This window comes from Rhinatrema bivittatum, chromosome 3 (genome assembly GCF_901001135.1).
Source record: "Rhinatrema bivittatum chromosome 3, aRhiBiv1.1, whole genome shotgun sequence".
In the NCBI taxonomy this organism is placed as follows: domain Eukaryota; kingdom Metazoa; phylum Chordata; class Amphibia; order Gymnophiona; family Rhinatrematidae; genus Rhinatrema; species Rhinatrema bivittatum.
In genome coordinates, this window is record NC_042617.1 from 90,803,861 (window position 1) to 90,823,690 (window position 19,830).

At 47.4% G+C, this 19,830-nt stretch overlaps 1 protein-coding gene across 6 annotated transcripts in view; it reads right to left on the reverse strand.

Moving 5' to 3' along the window:
- CCDC88A (coiled-coil domain containing 88A) overlaps positions 1–19,830 on the reverse strand; it is a 503,234-nt gene that overhangs the window by 139,212 nt on the left and 344,192 nt on the right. For all 6 annotated transcript variants that reach the window (XM_029593463.1, XM_029593462.1, XM_029593464.1 and 3 more), the window contains exon 20: positions 6,246–6,523. In XM_029593463.1, coding sequence (XP_029449323.1) covers positions 6,246–6,523 — 278 coding nt within the window. The remainder of the gene's footprint in view (positions 1–6,245; positions 6,524–19,830) is intronic.

Genomic DNA, 19,830 nt, shown 5'->3' on the forward strand with positions numbered 1-19,830 from the left:
ACTTTCTACTGGATTTAATCCAGTCCAGGTAGAAAGTAACAGCATTCTTGCAATCCAGGGAATCAAGAACCTTTTCACCTTTGTGGAGATGTGGCTTATGGAAAATTGGTGAAAGGACAATCAATTAAGTTGGTCAATTATAGTCATCTTGAAGTTACATCAGGAGACAGCTGGCCACCTTCTGGGGCACAACATGAAATGGGCACCATTTTCCTTGATGAAAAGGGCCAGCTAAGCCACAACAGAAGCTTTATCAAAACAAAAATGATCAGGATTTTGCAACCATGAAGAAAATAATGGAGACTATTAAAGACAAAAAAAAGACACCACATGACCCAAGATGGCAGCATAGCGGATTACTTGGGCGTCTTGCTCTCTTACCCAATTTCTTTTTCCTAGCGGAATATGCTGCATTCGGCCCGCAAATGCAGGGTGAGGAAGTGTCTAGCCCCGGAGACATCCTCACCTCAAGTGCTGGCAGGGCCGATGGACGTCCATGTGTATCAGGTCAGAGAAACCGTGGAGGGCTCGCTGGGAGTGGAGCAGGGGGAAGAAGAGCCTGCAACCTCCCTTGAGTTGATGACAACTCTATCTCCGGTTGTAAGATCACCGCCCGAGAATCCGGCGGAGGCCCTTTTGAAAATGACCCCCTTAGACTCAGTCCACAATTTCAGCGAATCCAAACAGAAAAGGGAAGAACAAATCCCAAAGCAATATAAATGTCAGTAAACCTTGCTCTTTTCTTTAGTGGGTCAAGATTCCTGATCCTGTCAGTCTTTACTGCTCCAAGAGTTCTTTCCACGGTAAGACCTTGCCACCTTCTGAGCCTCTCGAGGGAGACTGAGGATCCCTTTGTTTAGGCCCTAGGCCCTTTCCCTGAACTATCCTGATTGGCCCAGTCGTCCTGCCTGCCCCCTTCCCACCCCTGTGGCTGCTTTCTGGACTCCTTTGGTGGAAGAAACCACTCTCCCTGAGAATGACTGGTTCTCTTCACCCTCCCTCTTGAGTTTTACCTGATTGATTCTTTGGTTTTCAGCCTGGGGACATACACTCCATCATACACTATCTGCCCTTTTTTCTCCACCCATTCTGAGGCCTATTCGCCAGTCTGGGAGTAGGGCTGCAGACCTTATGCAGCGGATATATAATGTTTTGTGCCAGTAACAATCACCATTGACGCATTAGATCACTGCTTATGCACTGTGTCCGAATGGATGCACATTAACAAACTGGCTGTCAACAGTGAAAAAACAAATGTAAATATATTAAATAGATTTTTCTCAGATGATTTCTATTTAGGGGAATGGACAATAAAAGTTTTCCCGGTGGTAAGGAATCTAGGAGTACATATTCAGCCTGATCTGTCATTAGAAGAACAGATAAAAACTGCAGCAAAAAGTTCTTTTTTTTTTTAAATTAAAGCCCAAATTTTCAAAGCCCGGCGCGCATAAAAGCCAGGGAATACATGCATGGCTGGGCAGTGTGCGCAGTGAGCATATTTTAAAAAGGACCCGGCCACGCACATATCTCCCGATATGCGCTGAAGTGCCGAGCTCCTTGAAAGGGGCGGGCTCGTGAGTGGGGGCCGACCGGGACTTACTTCTCAAAGGCGCAGGTAAGTTTTAAAATTAAAATATAGTAGTTAGGTGGGGCTGAAGATGGGAAACGGGAGGAGGGGTAGTTAGGGGGTTAGGGAATTTCCCTCCCAGTCTGCTCCTTAATTGGAGCGGACTAGCGGGAACTGAGCAAAAGCCCGATTGTGTTGCCGCGCGCACTTTAAAAAATCCCCCCTCCCCCGCGAGTCACAACATGCCAATATTAAAATTGGGTGTGCATGTGCATTCGGGTATCATATTTTATAACATGTGCGCGGCGACGCACGCTTGTTATAAAATTGGCACGTCCATGTGCGTACGCCAGGAACTGCGCGCACATGGACGCGTGTGCGCATGTTTTAAAATCTACTCCTAAGAGCATTGTGTGATCTAAAACCATTTTTTATGCCCATTTTCATACAACCCCTAGTAATTTCTAACTAGATTATAGCAATACAGTGTACGATTATCAGCTTATATGTTAAAATGCATGCAAGAGGTACAAAACACTGCTGCAAGATCCAGTTCTGCGCTCTTTACATTGACTTCCCATACACTGGAGGATCCAATTCAATATTATAACTTTAATATACCGTGCATTAAGCAGGGACACTCCATTATGTATTAATTCATTGCTCAAGATTTATAAACCACAGTGTATGTTCAGATGGACTTGTCGAAATTTATTAGATATTCACACAGAGCGATAATCACGTCTTCCAGAGACCAAGAGAGGACATTTTATGTAGCTGGGCTGACATTATGGAACAATCTGCCAGATGAGACTGACAACACTCAATGTCATACTACTCTAAGGAACAAGTAAAGGCCTTTTATTTTAAGCAGGCATTTGACAGTGACGCATGTTAATGCAGAAAATGGTTAAACATGTTTTAATGTCAGATATATTTTTTTTATGCTGATTATGTTTTGAATTTCATATTTTAGTTATTTTCTTAGTCTTGCTGATTTTGTTAGTTATTTTTTAGTCATAAATTTTAGTATTGTTACAAATTTTATTTTAGTTGGATTTTATGTATTCATGGGGCAGATATTAAAAGCTACACGCGGGCGTAGATTTGTGCGCCCAACCCGGCACGCACAAATCTACGCCCAATTTTATAACATGAGCGCGCAGCCGCGCGCATGTTATAAAATCCGGGGTCGGCACGCGCAAGGGGATGCACCCTTGTGCACCTTGTGCGTGCCGAGCTGCGCAGCCTTCCTCCATTCTCTCCTAGCGTGTAGCAGATGGACTCAAAACAAGTGGGATGTACAAAAGCTACTCCCGGACTGGGTGGAAGGCTGCCCGAGGTCCGTTCAGGATTGCCCTCGCAAATGCTGTGTCCTCCCTGGCCTGGACGTCCAGACGATAGAATCTGGAGAATGTATGGAGGGAGGACCACATCGCCGCTTTACATATCTCTGCAGGCGACAGCATCCTAGTTTCTGCCCAAGAGGCCGCTTGCGCTCTGGTAGAGTGAGCCTTGACCCGTAGAGGTGGTGGTTTTCCCGCTTCTACGTAGGCTGCCTTGATAACTTCTTTGATCCAGCGGGCGATAGTTGCCCGTGAGGCCGCTTCCCCTTGCTTCTTCCTGCTGTGAAGGACGAACCGGTGGTCCCGTCTTTCATACTGCTTCTGACATTTTCAGGTATCTGGACAGCAGCCTGCTGATATCGAGATGGCGTAGTATTCGACCTTCTTCCGACTTCTTCAAACCTTCCGTGGTAGGCAAGGATATGGTTTGGTTGAGGTGGAAGTGTGAGACTACTTTGGGTAAGAAGGAAGGAACCGTGCGAAGATGGATAGCCTCTGGAGTGATTCTGAGAAACGGATCACGGCAGGACAGCGCTTGTAGCTCTGAGATGTGGCGTGCTGAGCATACGGCCAGCAGGAACACCATCTTCAAGGTTAACAAACGGAGGGACAGGCCTCGAAGGGGTCTGAAGGCGGGTCCCGCTAGAAATTCCAAAACTAGGTTGAGGTTCCACAGGGGCACTGGCCACTTCAGTGGCGGGCGAATGTGTTTGACTCCTTTCAGGAAACGTGAAACGTCTGGGTGTGTGGCGATGCTGTTGCCGTCACTCCGGGGACCATAGCAGGATAGCGCTGCCACCTGAACCTTGATGGAATTGAGGGACAGACCCTTCTGAAGTCCATCTTGCAGGAAATCCAAAATGCTAGGGATTTTAGCGGCATGTGGATTGGTGCCGTGAGTTTCGCACCAGGCTTCAAATACTCTCCAGATCCTTATATATGTTAGTGATGTGGGGAACTTGCGTGCGCGGAGGAGTGTATCTATTACCGGCCCCGAGTATCCTCTTTTCTTCAGTCTAGCCCTCTCAATGGCCAGACCGTAAGAGAGAATTGAGCTGGATCCTTGTGGAGGATGGGACCTTGCCGCAGCAGGTCCCTGTGTGGAGGCAGGGGAAATGGATTCCCTGCTAGTAGTCTTCTCATGTCTGCGTACCAGGGTCTTCTTGGCCAGTCCGGGGCCATTAGAAGAACTAGGCCTCTGTGCCGCTGAATCTTGGAGGAAAGGCATATAGCAGGATCCCCTGAGGCCATGGCTGTACCAGGGCATTGATCCCCTGGGATAGAGGATCCCGCCAACGGCTGAAATATCTGGGTACTTGAGCGTTGGACCTGTCCGCTAGTAGGTCCATGCCCAGCATCCCCCACTGATCCACAATCATCCGGAAAGCTGTGGGCAACAGCTGCCATTCCCCCGTTTTAGGCTTTCTCTGCTGAGGAAGTCTGCCGTGGTGTTGTCCTTCCTGGCGATGTGGACGGCGGAGAGGTCCTGTAGATTTGCTTCCGCCCAAGACATCAGGGGGGCTATTTCTAGGGATACCTGTCGGCTTCTGGTTCCGCCCTGTCGGTTGATGTATGCCACTGTGGTGGCGTTGTCCGACATCACTCTGACCGCTCTGTTTCTGAGTCTGTGGGCAAATCGCAGGCATGCTATCCTGACTGCCCGGGCCTCTAGTCGGTTGATGTTCCACCCCGACTCTTCTCTGTTCCACCGCCCTTGGGCGGTGAGTTCTTCGCAGTGTGCTCCCCATCCGTTCAGGCTGGCATCTGTAGTGAGCAGGGTCCAGGTTGGGGAGGACATTCTTGACCCCCGGCTCATGTGGCCGGGCTGCAACCACCACCGTATCTGATTCCGCACTCTGGCTGGTAGAGGTAGGTGTACAGTGTAGTTCTGTGATCGTGGGCTCCACCGAGATAGGAGGGCGCGTTGTAATGGTCTCATATGAGCCCGCGCCCATGGTATCACCTCCAGAGTGGATGCCATAAGGCCGAGGACCTGTAGGTAATCCCAAGCTGTGGGCCGGGTGGCGCTCAGCAGGGCCAGCAGACGATTCCGGAGCTTTGCTCTCCTCTTGGCGGTCAGACTGACCTTGTCTTCCTGGGTGTCGAATCGGACTCCTAGGTATTCCAGCGACTGAGAAGACTGTAGGGAACTCTTGTTCAAGTTTACTACCCATCCTAGGCTTTCCAGAAGAGCTATAACTCTGTTGGTTGCCTGGTGGCTCTCCTCCGGTGACTTCGCCCTGATCAGCCAATCGTCCAGGTAGGGATGGATGAGGATTCCTTCTTTCCTGAGGGACGCCGCCACTACTACTATGACCTTGGTAAAGGTCCGCAGCGCGGTGGCTAACCCGAAGGGTAAAGCTTGGAACTGGAAGTGTTGGTTCAGGACTCTGAAGCGTAAATAGCGCTGGTGATCCCGATGGATTGGGATATGCAAGTAGGCTTCCGACAGATCTAGGGATGTGAGAAACTCCCCTGGCTGTACTGCATTTTTGACAGACCGCAGAGTTTCCATGCGAAAGCTGGGGACCCGTAGGTGTCTGTTGACTGACTTGAGGTCCAGGACGGGCCTGAAAGTGCCCTCCTTCTTGGGTACTATGAAATAAATGGAATAATGCCCAGAATTTATCTCCCCTGCAGGCACTGGGATTATGGCTTTTAGGGACAGGAGCAAGGTAACTTCTAGTGCCGCCCTCTTGAGGGGTGAACAAGGAGATTCCACAAACTTGTCCGGCAGGAGCCGAAGAAAGTCCAGGTAATACCCTTCTCGGATGATGGCGAGGACCCACTGGTCCGAGGTAATCTCGACCCACCTGCGGTAGAAGAGGGTTAGCCTGCCCCCTATGGCTGCTACCCCCGGATGGGTCGGCTGATTGTCATTGCGGGGTGCGGCCGGGACCAGAACCCGAGCCGGTTCTCCTCTTGTTGTGCTTAGCCCAAAAGGACTGGTTCCTGGCCTGAGAACGAGGTGCTTGGTAGCGAGCCCTGTAAGGGTTGAAGCGCTGAGAGTTTCTACCTCTGGATGGTCTAGGAAAAACGCTCAGCGAGCGTAAGGTAGCTCCAAACTGCTTTGGAGACGGAAATTACTGAATTGCTGCACTTCCTGCGGGGGTATATGTACCCGTGCTGACGTCAGATCCGTCTCCAACTGCTAGCACGAGCACACTATACCCACTTGTTTTGAGTCCATCTGCTACACGCTAAGAAATATTCCATTACCCCCTGCAATATGCTGTAAAGTGGTAATACTCCAGCAGTAGTGAGTGTGAATCTATGGCTACAGATGTTTCATTTCCTTATAGGTACAGCACTCAAACAGTTAAGACACTTACCTATCTTCAAGGTCTTTGTGTGCCACCTCCAGGTTCTTATGTGCAAACCTGAGGTTGCCATGCTTGGCAATAAGAGATTCATATTCCGCAGCTTGTCTTTCATGAACATGTGCCAATTTTTCATGATCTTTAACCAGCAAATCATACATTGATTTTAGTTCCTCTCGTTCCCTAATCAGCAATTCATTTTCAGTTTCCAAACCAGATTGTTGAACTAGCAGTTGAGAATTCTGGTTCATAAGTGAAGTACTTTGGGAGTTGAGCGTGGAGTTTTCAACCTAAAATTTTAAAGTATTAGAAAGGAAAAAAATCACATATTAATACAATAAATGCAGATTAGCCTTACAAGGAAATGTCACCCTATCTACTGCATACTATTTCAGAAGTGCACATAAGTAAAAATAATATATAGTATATGATAATTAACAATAGTATTTTTAAGTCATTTCGAATTAAGTTTTCCCCCTACAAGTCCCCTAAATTCCTGGAAGCAGCTTAGTTTAAGACGTTGCCACAAATTAACAAAGATGCTACACGTGTGATGTGATTTATGATTTCACAGCCAAAATAGACCAATTGGATCCAGCGAGTGTGAGGTAATTTATGACTCTCCTGCTAACTGCTCCCAGATTTCAGTGAAACAGCAGAAGACCAGCTAGAAAAATATTTAAAAATAATTCATAAGTGACATTTGAAATTAACATAGGGTTAGTAGAGCTATTTATGTGCTTTTGAGCTATTGAATAATAGATTAACTTTTACGATATAAAAAAAATCTGCCAACATACAGCATGATCAGAAACTATTTGCCCTTTGTAAACCAAAATATATTCTGCTCAATAGTTTGTGTGATGTATATAAAGTAAATGTTGCTTACCTGTAACAGGTGTTCTCACAGGACAGCAGGATGTTAGTCCTCCCATATGGGTGACGTCAGTGGACGGAGCCCTGTTATGGAAAACTTTTCTGTCAAAGTTTCTACAAAGCTTTGACTGACACTGGCACACTGAGCATGCTCAGCCTGCAATTATCCCTGTGACCACAGGTGTCTCCCCCTCAGTCTCATCTTATAACAAAAAGTGCAAGCGAAACTAAAATAATAAAACGTATGTAGACCCAACTCCGGGGGGTGGCGGGTGGGTTTTGTGAGGACTAACATCCTGCATCCTGTGAGAACACCTGTTACAGGTAAGCAACATTTGCTTTCTCACAGGACAAGCAGGATGGTAGTCCTCACATATGGGTGAGTACTGAGCTGAGGATGCCCGAGAGTGCACCAAATGCAACCAAAGATGTGGAAAAGGCGCAACAACGAGGGTAGAATTTGGTAAGGAGGGCATCCTGAAACCCTTAATGGGTTGGTGGAAGGATGTTGATTAGTTAAACCGAAAAGAAGATGAGTAGACGGACTGGTCAAACATGGAAGCTTTCCAGCCAGTCTTAGCTAATCAATAATGGGCTGCGAAGGTATGGAGAGAGCTCCAGGTCACAGCCTTACAAATATGTACAAGCGGCACTGGCTGAAGGTGAGCTATTGAGGCTGGTATGGCCCTAACAGAATGTGGTTACACACGGTGTTGTAATGAAATGCCTGCTTGTTGGTAGGAAAAAGAGATACAGACCGTCAATTAGGAGGAAAAGGTCTGTTTGCCCACTGGAACTCGCAGATTGGCTTTTGCCACAGAAGGAAAGAGTTAGGTGTAATTCCTATGGAGTGTAGTGCGGTCTAGATAGAATGCAAGTGCACTTTTACAGTCCAAGGAGTGGAAAACCCTCTCGCTCTGGTGAGAGAGAGGTGATCGGAAAAATTGGGCAGAGTATATTCTGAGTAAGGTGAGATGCTACGTCTACCTTAAGAAGGATATGAAGTTGAATATGTAAGACCACTCGGTCACGGAGGAACGCAGGGTCGGGTGAGTATGTTACAAGGTGTGGAAATCACTGACCCTGTTGGCAGAAGTGATGACTACAAGGGAAAGAATGTCCCATGCCAGACTGTTAAGTGAGAGGAATGGCAAGGCTCGAACGAGGAACGTATGAGCCTTGAAAGCACTAAATATAGGCCCCATTCCGTTACCAGTAAAAATAGAGGCGGCTTAATCAGTGGATAACCCATGGTAAACTGACTCAGAAGGGGTTGAACCATTAATCGGGTATCCCCACTCCCAAGTGGTACGCCAATTGGAGCCGAGGTGTACCCATGTGGAGGATGTCTGTGGAGCAGAATCCGAGGGAGTAAGAGAAAAGAGTGGTGTAGAAAAAAAGGGGGTAATACCCTTTTGTATGCGCCATGTGGTAAATCATGCCATTTTGAATGGTAATATTTATGTGTGGAAGGTTTTTGTGACGCTACCAGTACCTGAGAACATCAGTGAGTCCATGATATGAGACTGACCTGTGAGAAGGTGAATTGGTTACTGGTGTGATAGATTGAGAAGTATGGGAAACCATACTGGTCTCGGCCAGGACGTGGGTCTGAGAAACAGTGAAACCCGTCCCGGTGCAGCATAATAAGAGTGCTGGCTATGAGAGGCATCGAAAGAGACACATATAAGAGGCCTTTGTTGCAAAGGCGTCCATGGGAACGCATTCGAGACATGTGTAGGGAGTAGAATCTGTCCACCGTATGGTTCGATTCAGACGAAGAGGGCAAGGTCGGTTGACCTCAGCACTTGAAGATTTTTCTCGCTACACATGTAGTCCAAGACCATCCGAGAGGATGGAAACCTATATGGAGAAGGTCTGCTAGTGCGTTCAGTAAGTCTGTTAGATAAGTGGCCCGGGGATGCATGGAGTGAGCAAGGGACAAGGTTAGAGCTGTGCAGCTTCCTAGCAGAGCAGCTAAGAGGTTGTGCATGCTTGGTGTGTTGGAAATACCACATTGTCACTATGCTGTCTGTATGCACAAAGGTTTGTTGCAGAGGCAGTATTGTAAGGCATAAAGGCATAACTCATGGCTCGAAGCTCCAGGAAGTTGATGTGAAACTCTGCATGGAGCGGAATAGACGCATATTGGGTTGAGAAGATTTATTTATTTATTTATTTTATTTAAAAGTATTTATATACCGCTTTTCAAAACAGGGTATTTTGTCAAAACGGTTTACAATAGAAAATAAAATAAATAAAATGGGTTTAAAAAAATAAAGCAAAATTGCTTACCTTGTAATAGGTGTTATCCCAGGACAGCAGGATGTAGTCCTCACATATGGGTGACATCGGTAATGGAGCCCTATGTACGGAAAAACTTCTTTAAAAGTTTCCATGAAACTTTTGAATGGCACCGGAGTGCCTACTGAGCATGCCCAGCATGCCATGATATTCCCTGCCACAGGGGTCTCCCTTCAGTCTTGTTTTGTAGCAATAAGCGTTAGCAAAAATAAAATAATAAACGTATCAGGCCCAACTCCGCGGGGTGGCGGGTGGGTTTCGTGAGGACTACATCCTGCTGTCCTGGGATAACACCTATTACAAGGTAAGCAATTTTGCTTTATCCCAGGACAAGCAGGATGCTAGTCCTCACATATGGGTGATTAGCAAGCTAGAGGCCGAGTCATTTTGAGGTGAGCAACAGTGAAGTATTGTTGTCGAAATGAATCAGCTGAAATCACAGCAGGTTGGATGTAGAAGGAGTTGGGATTACACTGGAAACAAGTTCTTTAAGACGGTTTGTCCATAGGCTGAATCTTGTCTTCCTTCTTTGTCTAAACAGTAGTGAGCTGCAAAGGTGTGAAGAGAACTCCACGTTGCTGCTTTGCAAATGTCCAGAATAGGTACAGAGCGAAGGTGTGCTACTGAAGTTGACATGGCTCTGACTGAGTGTGCTTTTACTCGCCCTGGAAGAGTAAGGCCTGCTTTTTCATAACAACATTGTATGCAATCTGCTAGCCAGTTAGACAGAGTATGTTTGCCCACTGCTTTACCTGGTTTGTTGGGATCATAGGAAACAAACAGCTGACTGGATTTCCTTTGGGCTGTTGTGCGGTTTAAATAGAAGGATAACGCACGCTTACAGTCCAAAGTGTGTAAGACTTTTTCACCCTGATGGGAATGCGGCTTAGGAAAGAATGTTGGTAAAACTATTGATTGGTTCAAGTGAAATTCCGTGACAACCTTGGGAAGGAATTTTGGGTGTGTACGGAGGACTACTCTGTCATGTAGGAACTTAGTAAAGGGTTCGTATGTGACTAGAGCTTGTAGTTCGCTGACCCTTCTAGCTGATGTAATGGCTATGAGAAATACCGTTTTCCAAGTAAGGTATTTAAGGTCACAGGTATCTATGGGTTCAAATGGAGAACGCATAAGCCTGGTTAATACTACGTTCAGGTCCCATTGTATGCTTGGGGAATGAACTGGAGGTTTTATGTGAGTTAGGCCTCTCATGAATTTACTGACGAGAGGCTGTGTTGAAATAGATACATCTCCCAGCTTGTTATGATAAGCTGAGATTGCACTTAAGTGTACCCTTACAGATGATGTCTTAAGACCAGAGTCTGAGAGATGGTAAAGGTAATCTAGTAGTGAGGTTGTGGGGCAAGTGAAAGGATCTAAATCTTTCTGAGTGCACCACAAAGTAAACCGTTTCCATTTGTAGGAATAATTCTTTCTAGTGGAAGGTTTACGTGCAGCTATAAGTACTTGAGATATAGTGGTCGGAAGGTTGAGAGGTTGTAAGATCAAGCTTTCAACATCCATGCTGTCAGGGACAGGGATTGAAGGTTGGGATGGCGCAACTGACCCTGTTCCTGAGTTATGAGATTGGGAGCTACTCCCAGGCGAATTGGATCCCTGACTGAGAGATCTAGCAGTGTGGGGAACCATACTTGTCGAGGCCAATATGGGGCTATGAGTATCATAGTTCCCTTGTCCTGTTGTAGTTTCACTAGTGTTTTGGTTATGAGTGGTATCGGTGGATACGCGTATAACAGGCCTGAGTTTCAATGGCGAGCAAATGCGTCCTTTGGTAGGTTGTTCTGCTGCCAGAGGAGAGAGCAGTAATTGTTCACTTTGTAGTTGAGCTGGGATGCAAAGAGATCTATCGTCGGTTGACCCCAGCGTTGGAAGATCTTGGATGCTATTGCTGGATCCAAGGACCATTTGTGCGGTTGGAACTGACGACTGAGGCGATCTGCTACAATGTTGTGGATGCCTGCTAGATAAGTGGCCCGTAGAAGAATTGAGTGTGTCAGGGCCCAGTCCCAAATTTGCGCTGCTTCTTGACAAAGGAGGTAGGAACCTGTCCCCCCTTGTTTGTTGATGTACCACATGGCTACTGTGTTGTCCGTTTGGATCAGAACAGTCTTGTGTGAAAGGCAGTCCTTGAATGCATGTAGCGCATAGCGTATAGCTCGAAGCTCCAGGAAGTTTATTTGAAAAGAAGCTTCGAGCTTTGTCCACTTGCCCTGTGTCTTTAGATGACCAATGTGTGCTCCCCACCCTAAGGTGGATGCATCTGTAGTCAAAGTCACTTGTGGAACTGGTTGCTGGAAAGGTAGGCCTTTGAGCAGGTTGTTCATTGATGTCCACCAGAGGAGCGCAGATTTGAGCTCTGGTGTTATGTGAATAGGAGTGGACATTGGTTGAGTGGCTTGTATCTACTGAGCTTTGAGTGTCCATTGCAGTAGTCGCATGGTTAATCTGGCCATGGGAGTTACATGAACTGTGGAAGCCATGTGTCCTAGAAGAATGAGGCACTGGTGAGCTGTTACTTGGAGTTGGTTTCGCAGAGTATGAGTCAAGAGGACAAGTGTTTGAGCACGGTCTCTTGGAAGAAAAGCTTTTGCTATAGTAGTGTTTAGCTCTGCCCCTATGAATTGTATAAGATGAGTTGGTGACAGATTGGATTTCTGGTAGTTGATGAGAAATCCTAAGGAGTGAAGCACACGGAGAGTGAGCTTGAGAGAAGTGAGAGCTCCTTCTTTTGATTGACTCTTGATGAGCCAATCGTCCAGGTAAGGGAACACGTGCACTCTTTGTTTGTGGAGGTGTGCCACTGCTGCAGCCATGCACTTTGTGAATACTCGTGGTGCTGATGCAAGGCCGAATGGCAGCACTCTGTATTGAAAGTGCTGATCCATTACCCGAAATCGCAGGTATCGGCGATGAGGAGGAAAAATGGGGATGTGAGCGTAGGCATCTTGAAGATCCAGAGAGCAGAGCCAATCTCCCCGTTGAAGAAGAGGTAGAATGGTGCCTAGGGACACCATTCTGAATTTTTCTTTTTTGAGAAATTTGTTGAGATTTCTGAGGTCTAGAATGGGACGAAGGCCTCCTGTTTTCTTTGGAATGAGGAAATATCTGGAGTAGAATCCTCTGCCCTTTTGAGGTCCAGAAACTGGTTGTATGGCCCTGGCTCTCAGAAGGGTGGATAATTCTGTTTGAAGAATCATGGAATGATGATTTACTGTCCAAGATGGAAGTGGTGGGTTTTCTTTTGGGACAGTAAGAAAATCCAGTTTGTAACCGTGGGCTGTGATGGATAACACCCACTGGTCGGTGGTGATTGAGGTCCAAATGCTGTGGAAGTATTTTATTCGACCCCCTACTGGCATATTTGGGAATGGGTTGATCTGGCTGCTGCTCTCTGGGGCTTTTCAAAAACCAGATGTAGTGGCAGTTTGTGGTGGTGGTTGAGCCCTTGCAGGCCTTTGTCTAGGCTGTTGGCGTTGAGATGGCCGGCCAGTTCTGGGCCTACTTGCTGGGGGGTAATATCGACGTGGACGGTAATAAGGCCGTCTAGTGTCACGCCTTGGAAGCTTCCTTGCAGAAGGCTGAGTATCTTGTGGTGGTGAAGATAACTGCTTTAGTGTTTCTGTGTGGTCCTTCATGGTTGCCACAGCTTCTTTTACCTTCTCTCCAAAAAGGTTATCCCCCAAGCAAGGTAGATCTGCTAAATGTTCTTGTACCTCTGGGCGTAGATCAGAGGCCTTGAGCCATGCCCACCTCCTTGCAGCTATACCAGCTGCTAAAAGTCTTGCCGCAGTCTCGAAACAGTCATAGGTGGCTCTGACCTCATGTTTCCCTTTGTGAATAATATTATTGAAAGGCTCCTAATACTGTTCTGGAAGAGAGAGAGCCATTTCTTGAACCTGTTTCCAAAGGTTCCTTTGGTACTGGTTCATATATAATTGGTAAGATGATATCTTCGACACCAGCATAGAACCTTGAAATATTTTTCGTCCAAGGTTGTCCAGAAACCTACTCTCTTTTCCAGGTGGTACAGAGGAATGGGATTTTAGTCTTTTCGCCTTCTTTTGGGCGGTTTCGACGACAACTGACTGGTGAGGCAACTGTGTTTTCTGAAATCCTGGGATAGGTTGCACCAAGTAAGTTGCCTCTGCTCTCTTGTTTACTGCCGACACCGATCCTGGATGCTCCCAAATTCTGTATTGCAGTTCCTGGAAAACTTCATGGACAGGGACTGCCAGCATTTCTTTAGGAGGGTCCACGAACTGCAGGACCTCCAAGGTTTTTTGTCTTGCATCCACCTCTGTTTGTATGGGAAAGGGGATGGTTTCAGCCATATCTTTAACGAAATTTGTGAAGGAGAGGTCCTCAGGAGGTGACTTCCTGTGGTCATCTGGTGGAGATGGTTCTGAAAAAATGTCTTCATCTGAAGAATATTCAGAACTGGTGTCCACAGGCACCTCTCGTGGAGTGTGATGAGTAAGTGGCTCCTTAGGCCCTGATGGCAGAAGAGGAGAACGAGGCCTTGGAGGTCTTGGTATGCCAGATGGACCTGGAACGGGTTCCTCTGGTACTTTATTGGACAAAATATTCAGGAGTGTGTCCAATTTGGAGAGGACCGGATGGAGGATCGACACATCTTCCTTGGGCATCGGTGTAGGAACCGGTGGCACCGGTGAGGGTACCGGAGAAGGCATCGGGACCGGTTCCATTGGCATCGTCTGTGCCCGCGGAATCGATGGTGATGGATCCCTCGGCATCGGGCTCGGCATCGATGGAGGTGTCGATGGCTGAGGCGGAATCGCATCGCGCAGAGCCTGTTGCACCGCTTGACGTATGTATGAGTCAAGTTCCACTCTCATAGCTGGTGATACCAGAGCAGCTATGGAGGGAGGCGGTGTTGGCGATGCCGATACCTCCTCAGAGCCCTGAGGAGGTACGGAGCCCGTCACCGATATCGGTGGGGATCGCCCTGGGTCAGTAGGCCTCGAAGCCTCCGCTCCCGTCCGGGGTTTCTTTGCGGGTGAGGCCGTACCTGACGATGGGCCCTCGGTCATAGGTGCTAGGCGTCTTCGATGCCGGTGGCGATGTTTCTCTTTTTGTTTCTCGCTACCTGAAGTCGATGCCTTCGATGACACTGAAGGGGATGGCGTTGAGGCATCTCCCACCTCCGGACGAGTCTTTGTCAGAAGAGCTTGTCGGACTGATCCTGCTGGCGATGACTGCCTTGAAGTTGAGGCCCTTGGAAGCAACTGTATATTGAACAATTGTTCCATTTTTTCGGCTCTGAGACGACGACCCTTGGAAGTCATCTCCGCACAGGATTTACAAGTTGGAATATTGTGGTCTTTGCCTAGGCAAAGAACACATTCAAAATGCGGATCGGTTACAGACATCGTCCGCGTACAGTTCGGGCATTTTTTAAACCCGGAGGCCATGGCGCCGGACAGCCGTCGACGGCGATGACCTAAAAATATCGGTCCCGGCCGGAAACCGAAAACGAAAAAAGTTACCGCTGATGATACTTAGGGAAACCCCTGCGGTGGAAGTAATTTTTTCCGAAATTTTCTAAACTTTTGAATTAGGTGAAAATCACCTCAGGACTCCAATAGCCCACGATGCTAATTGCTTCGCGGAAAAAAGAAGACTGAAGGGAGACCCCTGTGGCAGGGAATATCATGGCATGCTGGGCATGCTCAGTAGGCACTCCGGTGCCATTCAAGTTTCATGGAAACTTTTAAAGAAGTTTTTCCGTACATAGGGCTCCATTACCGATGTCACCCATATGTGAGGACTAGCATCCTGCTTGTCCTGGGATAATAATAAAAATACAAAAACTGGTATATACCTTAAAGGTAAAATAAAATATTAATAAAAAATAACTGAATAATGGAGCTGGGCCAAGGTTCATTCTGTAGTTAGGAAGGATAAAGGGGTGGGGGAGGGAAGGGGGTTTGAATTAAAGGAAAAAAATGAAATAAAGTTATGGAGGTTGGGAAAGATACTGGGTTGTGGAATAATGTTGAATTGATTGTGAAGGAGTATTGAATGCCATTTGGAAAAAAATGTGTTTTTAATGATGTTAGTTCGAACTCTGCAACCCTGAGTAAATGCGAGCATGAGCAGGACCAGCCTAGGTGTTGGTTCTAGATCTGCAATATGGATCAGGGACGAAAGCGGTTGAACAGCTTAGATCCACTGATAATTGAAATTTCACTGAATCTTACTCGTAGCAAATCTGGACCTATGAATACAGTGCATGGTGAAAAAATCCCGTGGCCCAGCAATGAAAGAATTGAGGGGCTGAGGTTATGTTGTATGTGCGCAGAGACATATAGGAATTTGTCAGAATGTCTGTGCGGTTGTTGGACAGGAAGTTCGTTGTGACTGTGGTGTCCAGAAGTGTTCTATATGGGATTTATGGTAGTTAACAGCAATTCCAGGAGGTAGATTTATAGTGAGTCTGGAAGAAGATAGAGCTCCTTGCTTGGATTGACTGTTATGCAGCTGTCCATGCAAGGAAAAGCGTGAATGATATTTTACTCCATAGAGAAACAGCAGTCACTGCTAGTGATTTAATGAAATACCCAAGTTGCTGAAGCTGGAGCAACCGGCAGAGCGTGGGATTGTAATATTGTTGACTCACCATGAAGCACATAGAAAGATTAGAGGAGAGAGGCAACCTACTTACTGCAGTATGGAAGCATGGTGACAAGAGACACCATTTTACCTGTCCCTTCTGAAGAAAGTTGATATTTCTGAGGTCCAGGATGGGCGGAGAGTAACTACTTTCTGTTGAAAGAAAGAATAGTGAGATTAAAACTCCCCCACTCCCCTGCGCTTTGTAGCATCCAGGAGACTGTACCCTGAACCTTGGTACCAAGTGGGGTGGCTGCTCTGATAGCTGGCAAGTTGAGAGACCAGGAGGTGTCCAACTGGCGGGGCTGATGGAATCTGGATATCATGTAATCTCCCACGGGAGGGTGAGCAGTAAAAGTCTTACCCGCATTTCTGTGTGCTGTACAAGAAAACGTTGAGACCTGTCACCAGGCCTCGAGGTGGATTTGCAATTGAGGCAGTGTTTGCTGGTTCTTGTGTTTAGCAGATCAGTGAATGCATCTGGGATTTCGGTCCTTAATTAGGAACCAGAAGTCAGAGTATTAATCAGTACAGAGACCGGTTGCTGACAACAGGATGTCGTCCTGATGCAATCCCAAATGAATGGTAGAGAGATTTCTCTTGGTATTGTGTCCGACATAGCTGGCAAGAACGATATGTGACACTAATACGGTTCTTGGAAGACAAGACAACCTAGAACCATTCGAACCATATGGCCCGATTTAGAGAACAGGTCTCAATGGGATTGTCACTGAAGCAGGATTAGAGTACTTACCATCCATCGTGGATCGCAGAAGGATGAGCCGGTGAAGATCGATGGCTCCGTGGATTACAGGAGGCATCGAGGGACAGCCTGAAGGACGTAAACATCCGACTCAACTCTGTAACCTGGTATGGTAGCGCAGGAACAGAGGAGACAGGCTGAGCGTGTCTTGTGCTACCACAGTAATTTGTAGAGGGTCAGAACCCCGCACCGGTGTCGGTGGGGGAACGCCTTGGGTACAGGGGAGCCATTATGACTCATGAACCCAGCCCTCTTTGCAGTGGCTCGATGTATCGTGTCGCCAGTGCAGAATTCCTCGGAACTCGGTCCGGTCATTCTGGAGCACCGAGGACTGCCAGCACTGTGTGGAACAGTGGCGGTGGCAGTAGCGATATTGCTCGGCCCAGGCATTCTCCAGCACCGAGTAGGATAGCACCGATGTCTTGGATGGCGTCGGTGGTGGACGGTCACCGTGCCGGTGACAATGAGTGCCACGGTGCTTGGCCCGGTCTTTCCCCAGCGCCGAGGTGGATGCCCTCGCTGTCTTGGATGGCGAATGACGACGGACTGTCAGCATGCTGCAATGCACTCTCAGCATGCCTGCACTGCTCCTGGCACTATGTAGTGTCGTAGGCTGATACGGGCCTTTAGTTAAGAACCCAAAGCATGGAGCACTGTGTTTAGGCGAGGGCATTGCGTGTAGGTGCTATGTCAGTAATGACGGTATCGATGGCGGCATAGAAGCGGCCTCGAGGGTATCATAAAAAATATAGATGAAAAAAACGTTGATGGTCTGGGCAGAGCAACGATAACAGTGACGGAGGCACAGACGGCATCGGCATAGGTATTGATGGAAATGATGTGGCATCGAAGAATCGAATAGACATCGATGGCATCGGGAAATTGATACCGGCATCGACGGAATCGATGGCCGCATCGATAGGAACGACGAGGACACCAATGGCACTGACACGGGCATTGACATGGGAATCGATGGCATCAATGGCACCAAGCTGGGCATCGATGGAATTGACCCGGGTATTGATGGAACTGACCTGGGCATCGATGGCACCGATAACACCAAGGTGTGCATCGATGGCATCCACTCAGACATCGATGGAAAAATCAGTGCCATGGATGAAAACATTGATGGCACTGAAAAATCGATGCGGGGATCGATGGCATCAACGGACTAGGGGAGGGGTGTTGATGGCATCGACAGACGGGAGGAGAGGTGTCGATGGCATCGAAAAAGGCAGGATGGCCTGGATGGGGGTACTGACTGTAGCGATGGGGGCATCAACTGCATGAAGATACAGAGGTATGAATTTGACAGAGGCCCTGGCGGCAACAGTAACTGTGGAAGTCCCTATCCCATTAGCGCTAATAACCAGGCAGAGGGTCACAGGAGGACACTCACAGGCTATGTAGGGCTAATTGTGAAAACATAGGGAGAGGGAAGGCCGCAATTCGGTTGGTAGGCCAGGGAAACCGTAGTGAGGTGACAGGAACAGACCGAAAAACAGGGCAAAGTACTCACCAAGCGTCGATTAAATGTACGCGAAGGGAGACCAGTGCAGGGAAAAAGCGTTTGTGAAGTAAAAGTTTAAGTGTTTCCGTGTGGAAAAATTGTGAGAATTTCTCACAGAGCTCCTAACCGCTATGCTTACTGCAGAGCGGAAAAAAGAAAACTGAGGGGAGACACCTGTGGTCACAGGGATAATTGCAGGCTGAGCATGCTCAGTGCACTCAGTGTGCCAGTGTCAGTCAAAGCTTTTTAGAAACTTTGACAGAAAAGTTTTCCCTAACAGGGCTCCGTCCACTGACGTCACCCATATGTGAGTACTACCATCCTGCTTGTCCTTTGGGAAGCAATATCACACTCAGGAGACATGCATTAAAGAACACCAGGTACACTGTAAGGTTTTAAAGACAAATATAATGTGCATTCAGGAAGACCTAGAGGGTGCAGAAATCCTTTAGGAGTAATTTTCAAACTCCTTGAGGTTCTTGGAAGTCTGCAACCAAATCTCCAAAAGAAATCTCCTCTCAGTACCAACCTTAACCGTGCCCCTTTTCATCACAGGTAAAAGCATGCATGCTATCATACACTGCATGTAGTTTTGCAAGCATGGTGGTGGGGGGAGAGCAATTTTCAAACCACATTTTTAAACTGCAAAATGCACATTTACCCATGTAAGAACTCTTGAAAATTGTGGGTGCAATTTTCAAACTGTCTGCATTGGGACAAATCATGTGAACTTTTTCATCCCCAGATTTTCACAAATTCTTAAAGCCACAAGTACATGCATATCTTCACTTTGAAACTTGTTACACAGTATGAATGAGCAATCATTTGAGCCTACTTATACTGTGGGCAAATTTTTGCTGGAGAAGTACACATGAAGATTTGAAAATGCTATCTATGAACATTCTTTTCCTCCAACCTAAACATGCCCCAATATCTCCTCTTCTTAATGAGGCTAGAAGCACAATGCATGGACTTTTAGCCACTTTAAGGGAGAGCAATTTTCAGACAGCCAATTAACGTGTGTAAATTGCTTTGAGAATGCATAGCCTGGAGTGGCATAGTAACATACGGGCCGATTCAGTAAAGTCCGCGGGAGAGCAGGCGAACGCCTGCTCTCCCGGCACGCGCACAGGCCACTCGCCTGTGCGCGAGATTCTGTATTTAAATGAGGCCCGGCGGTAGAGACAGATAAAAGGAGGCGCTAGGGACACTAGCGCGTCCCTAGCGCCTCCTTTTGGCCCAGAGTGGCGGCTGTCAGCGGGTTTGACAGCCGATGCTCAATTTTGCCGGCGTCGATTCTCGAGCCCGCTGACCGCCACGGGCTCAGAAACCGGCAAAATTGAGCATTTTCGACCCAACAGCCGCAGGCCGACTTCACATTTTTTTTTTTTTTTTTTAACTTTTTTACCCTTCGGGACCTCCGACTTAATATCGCCATGATATTAAGTCGGAGGGTGCACAGAAAAGCAGTTTTTACTGCTTTGTGTGCA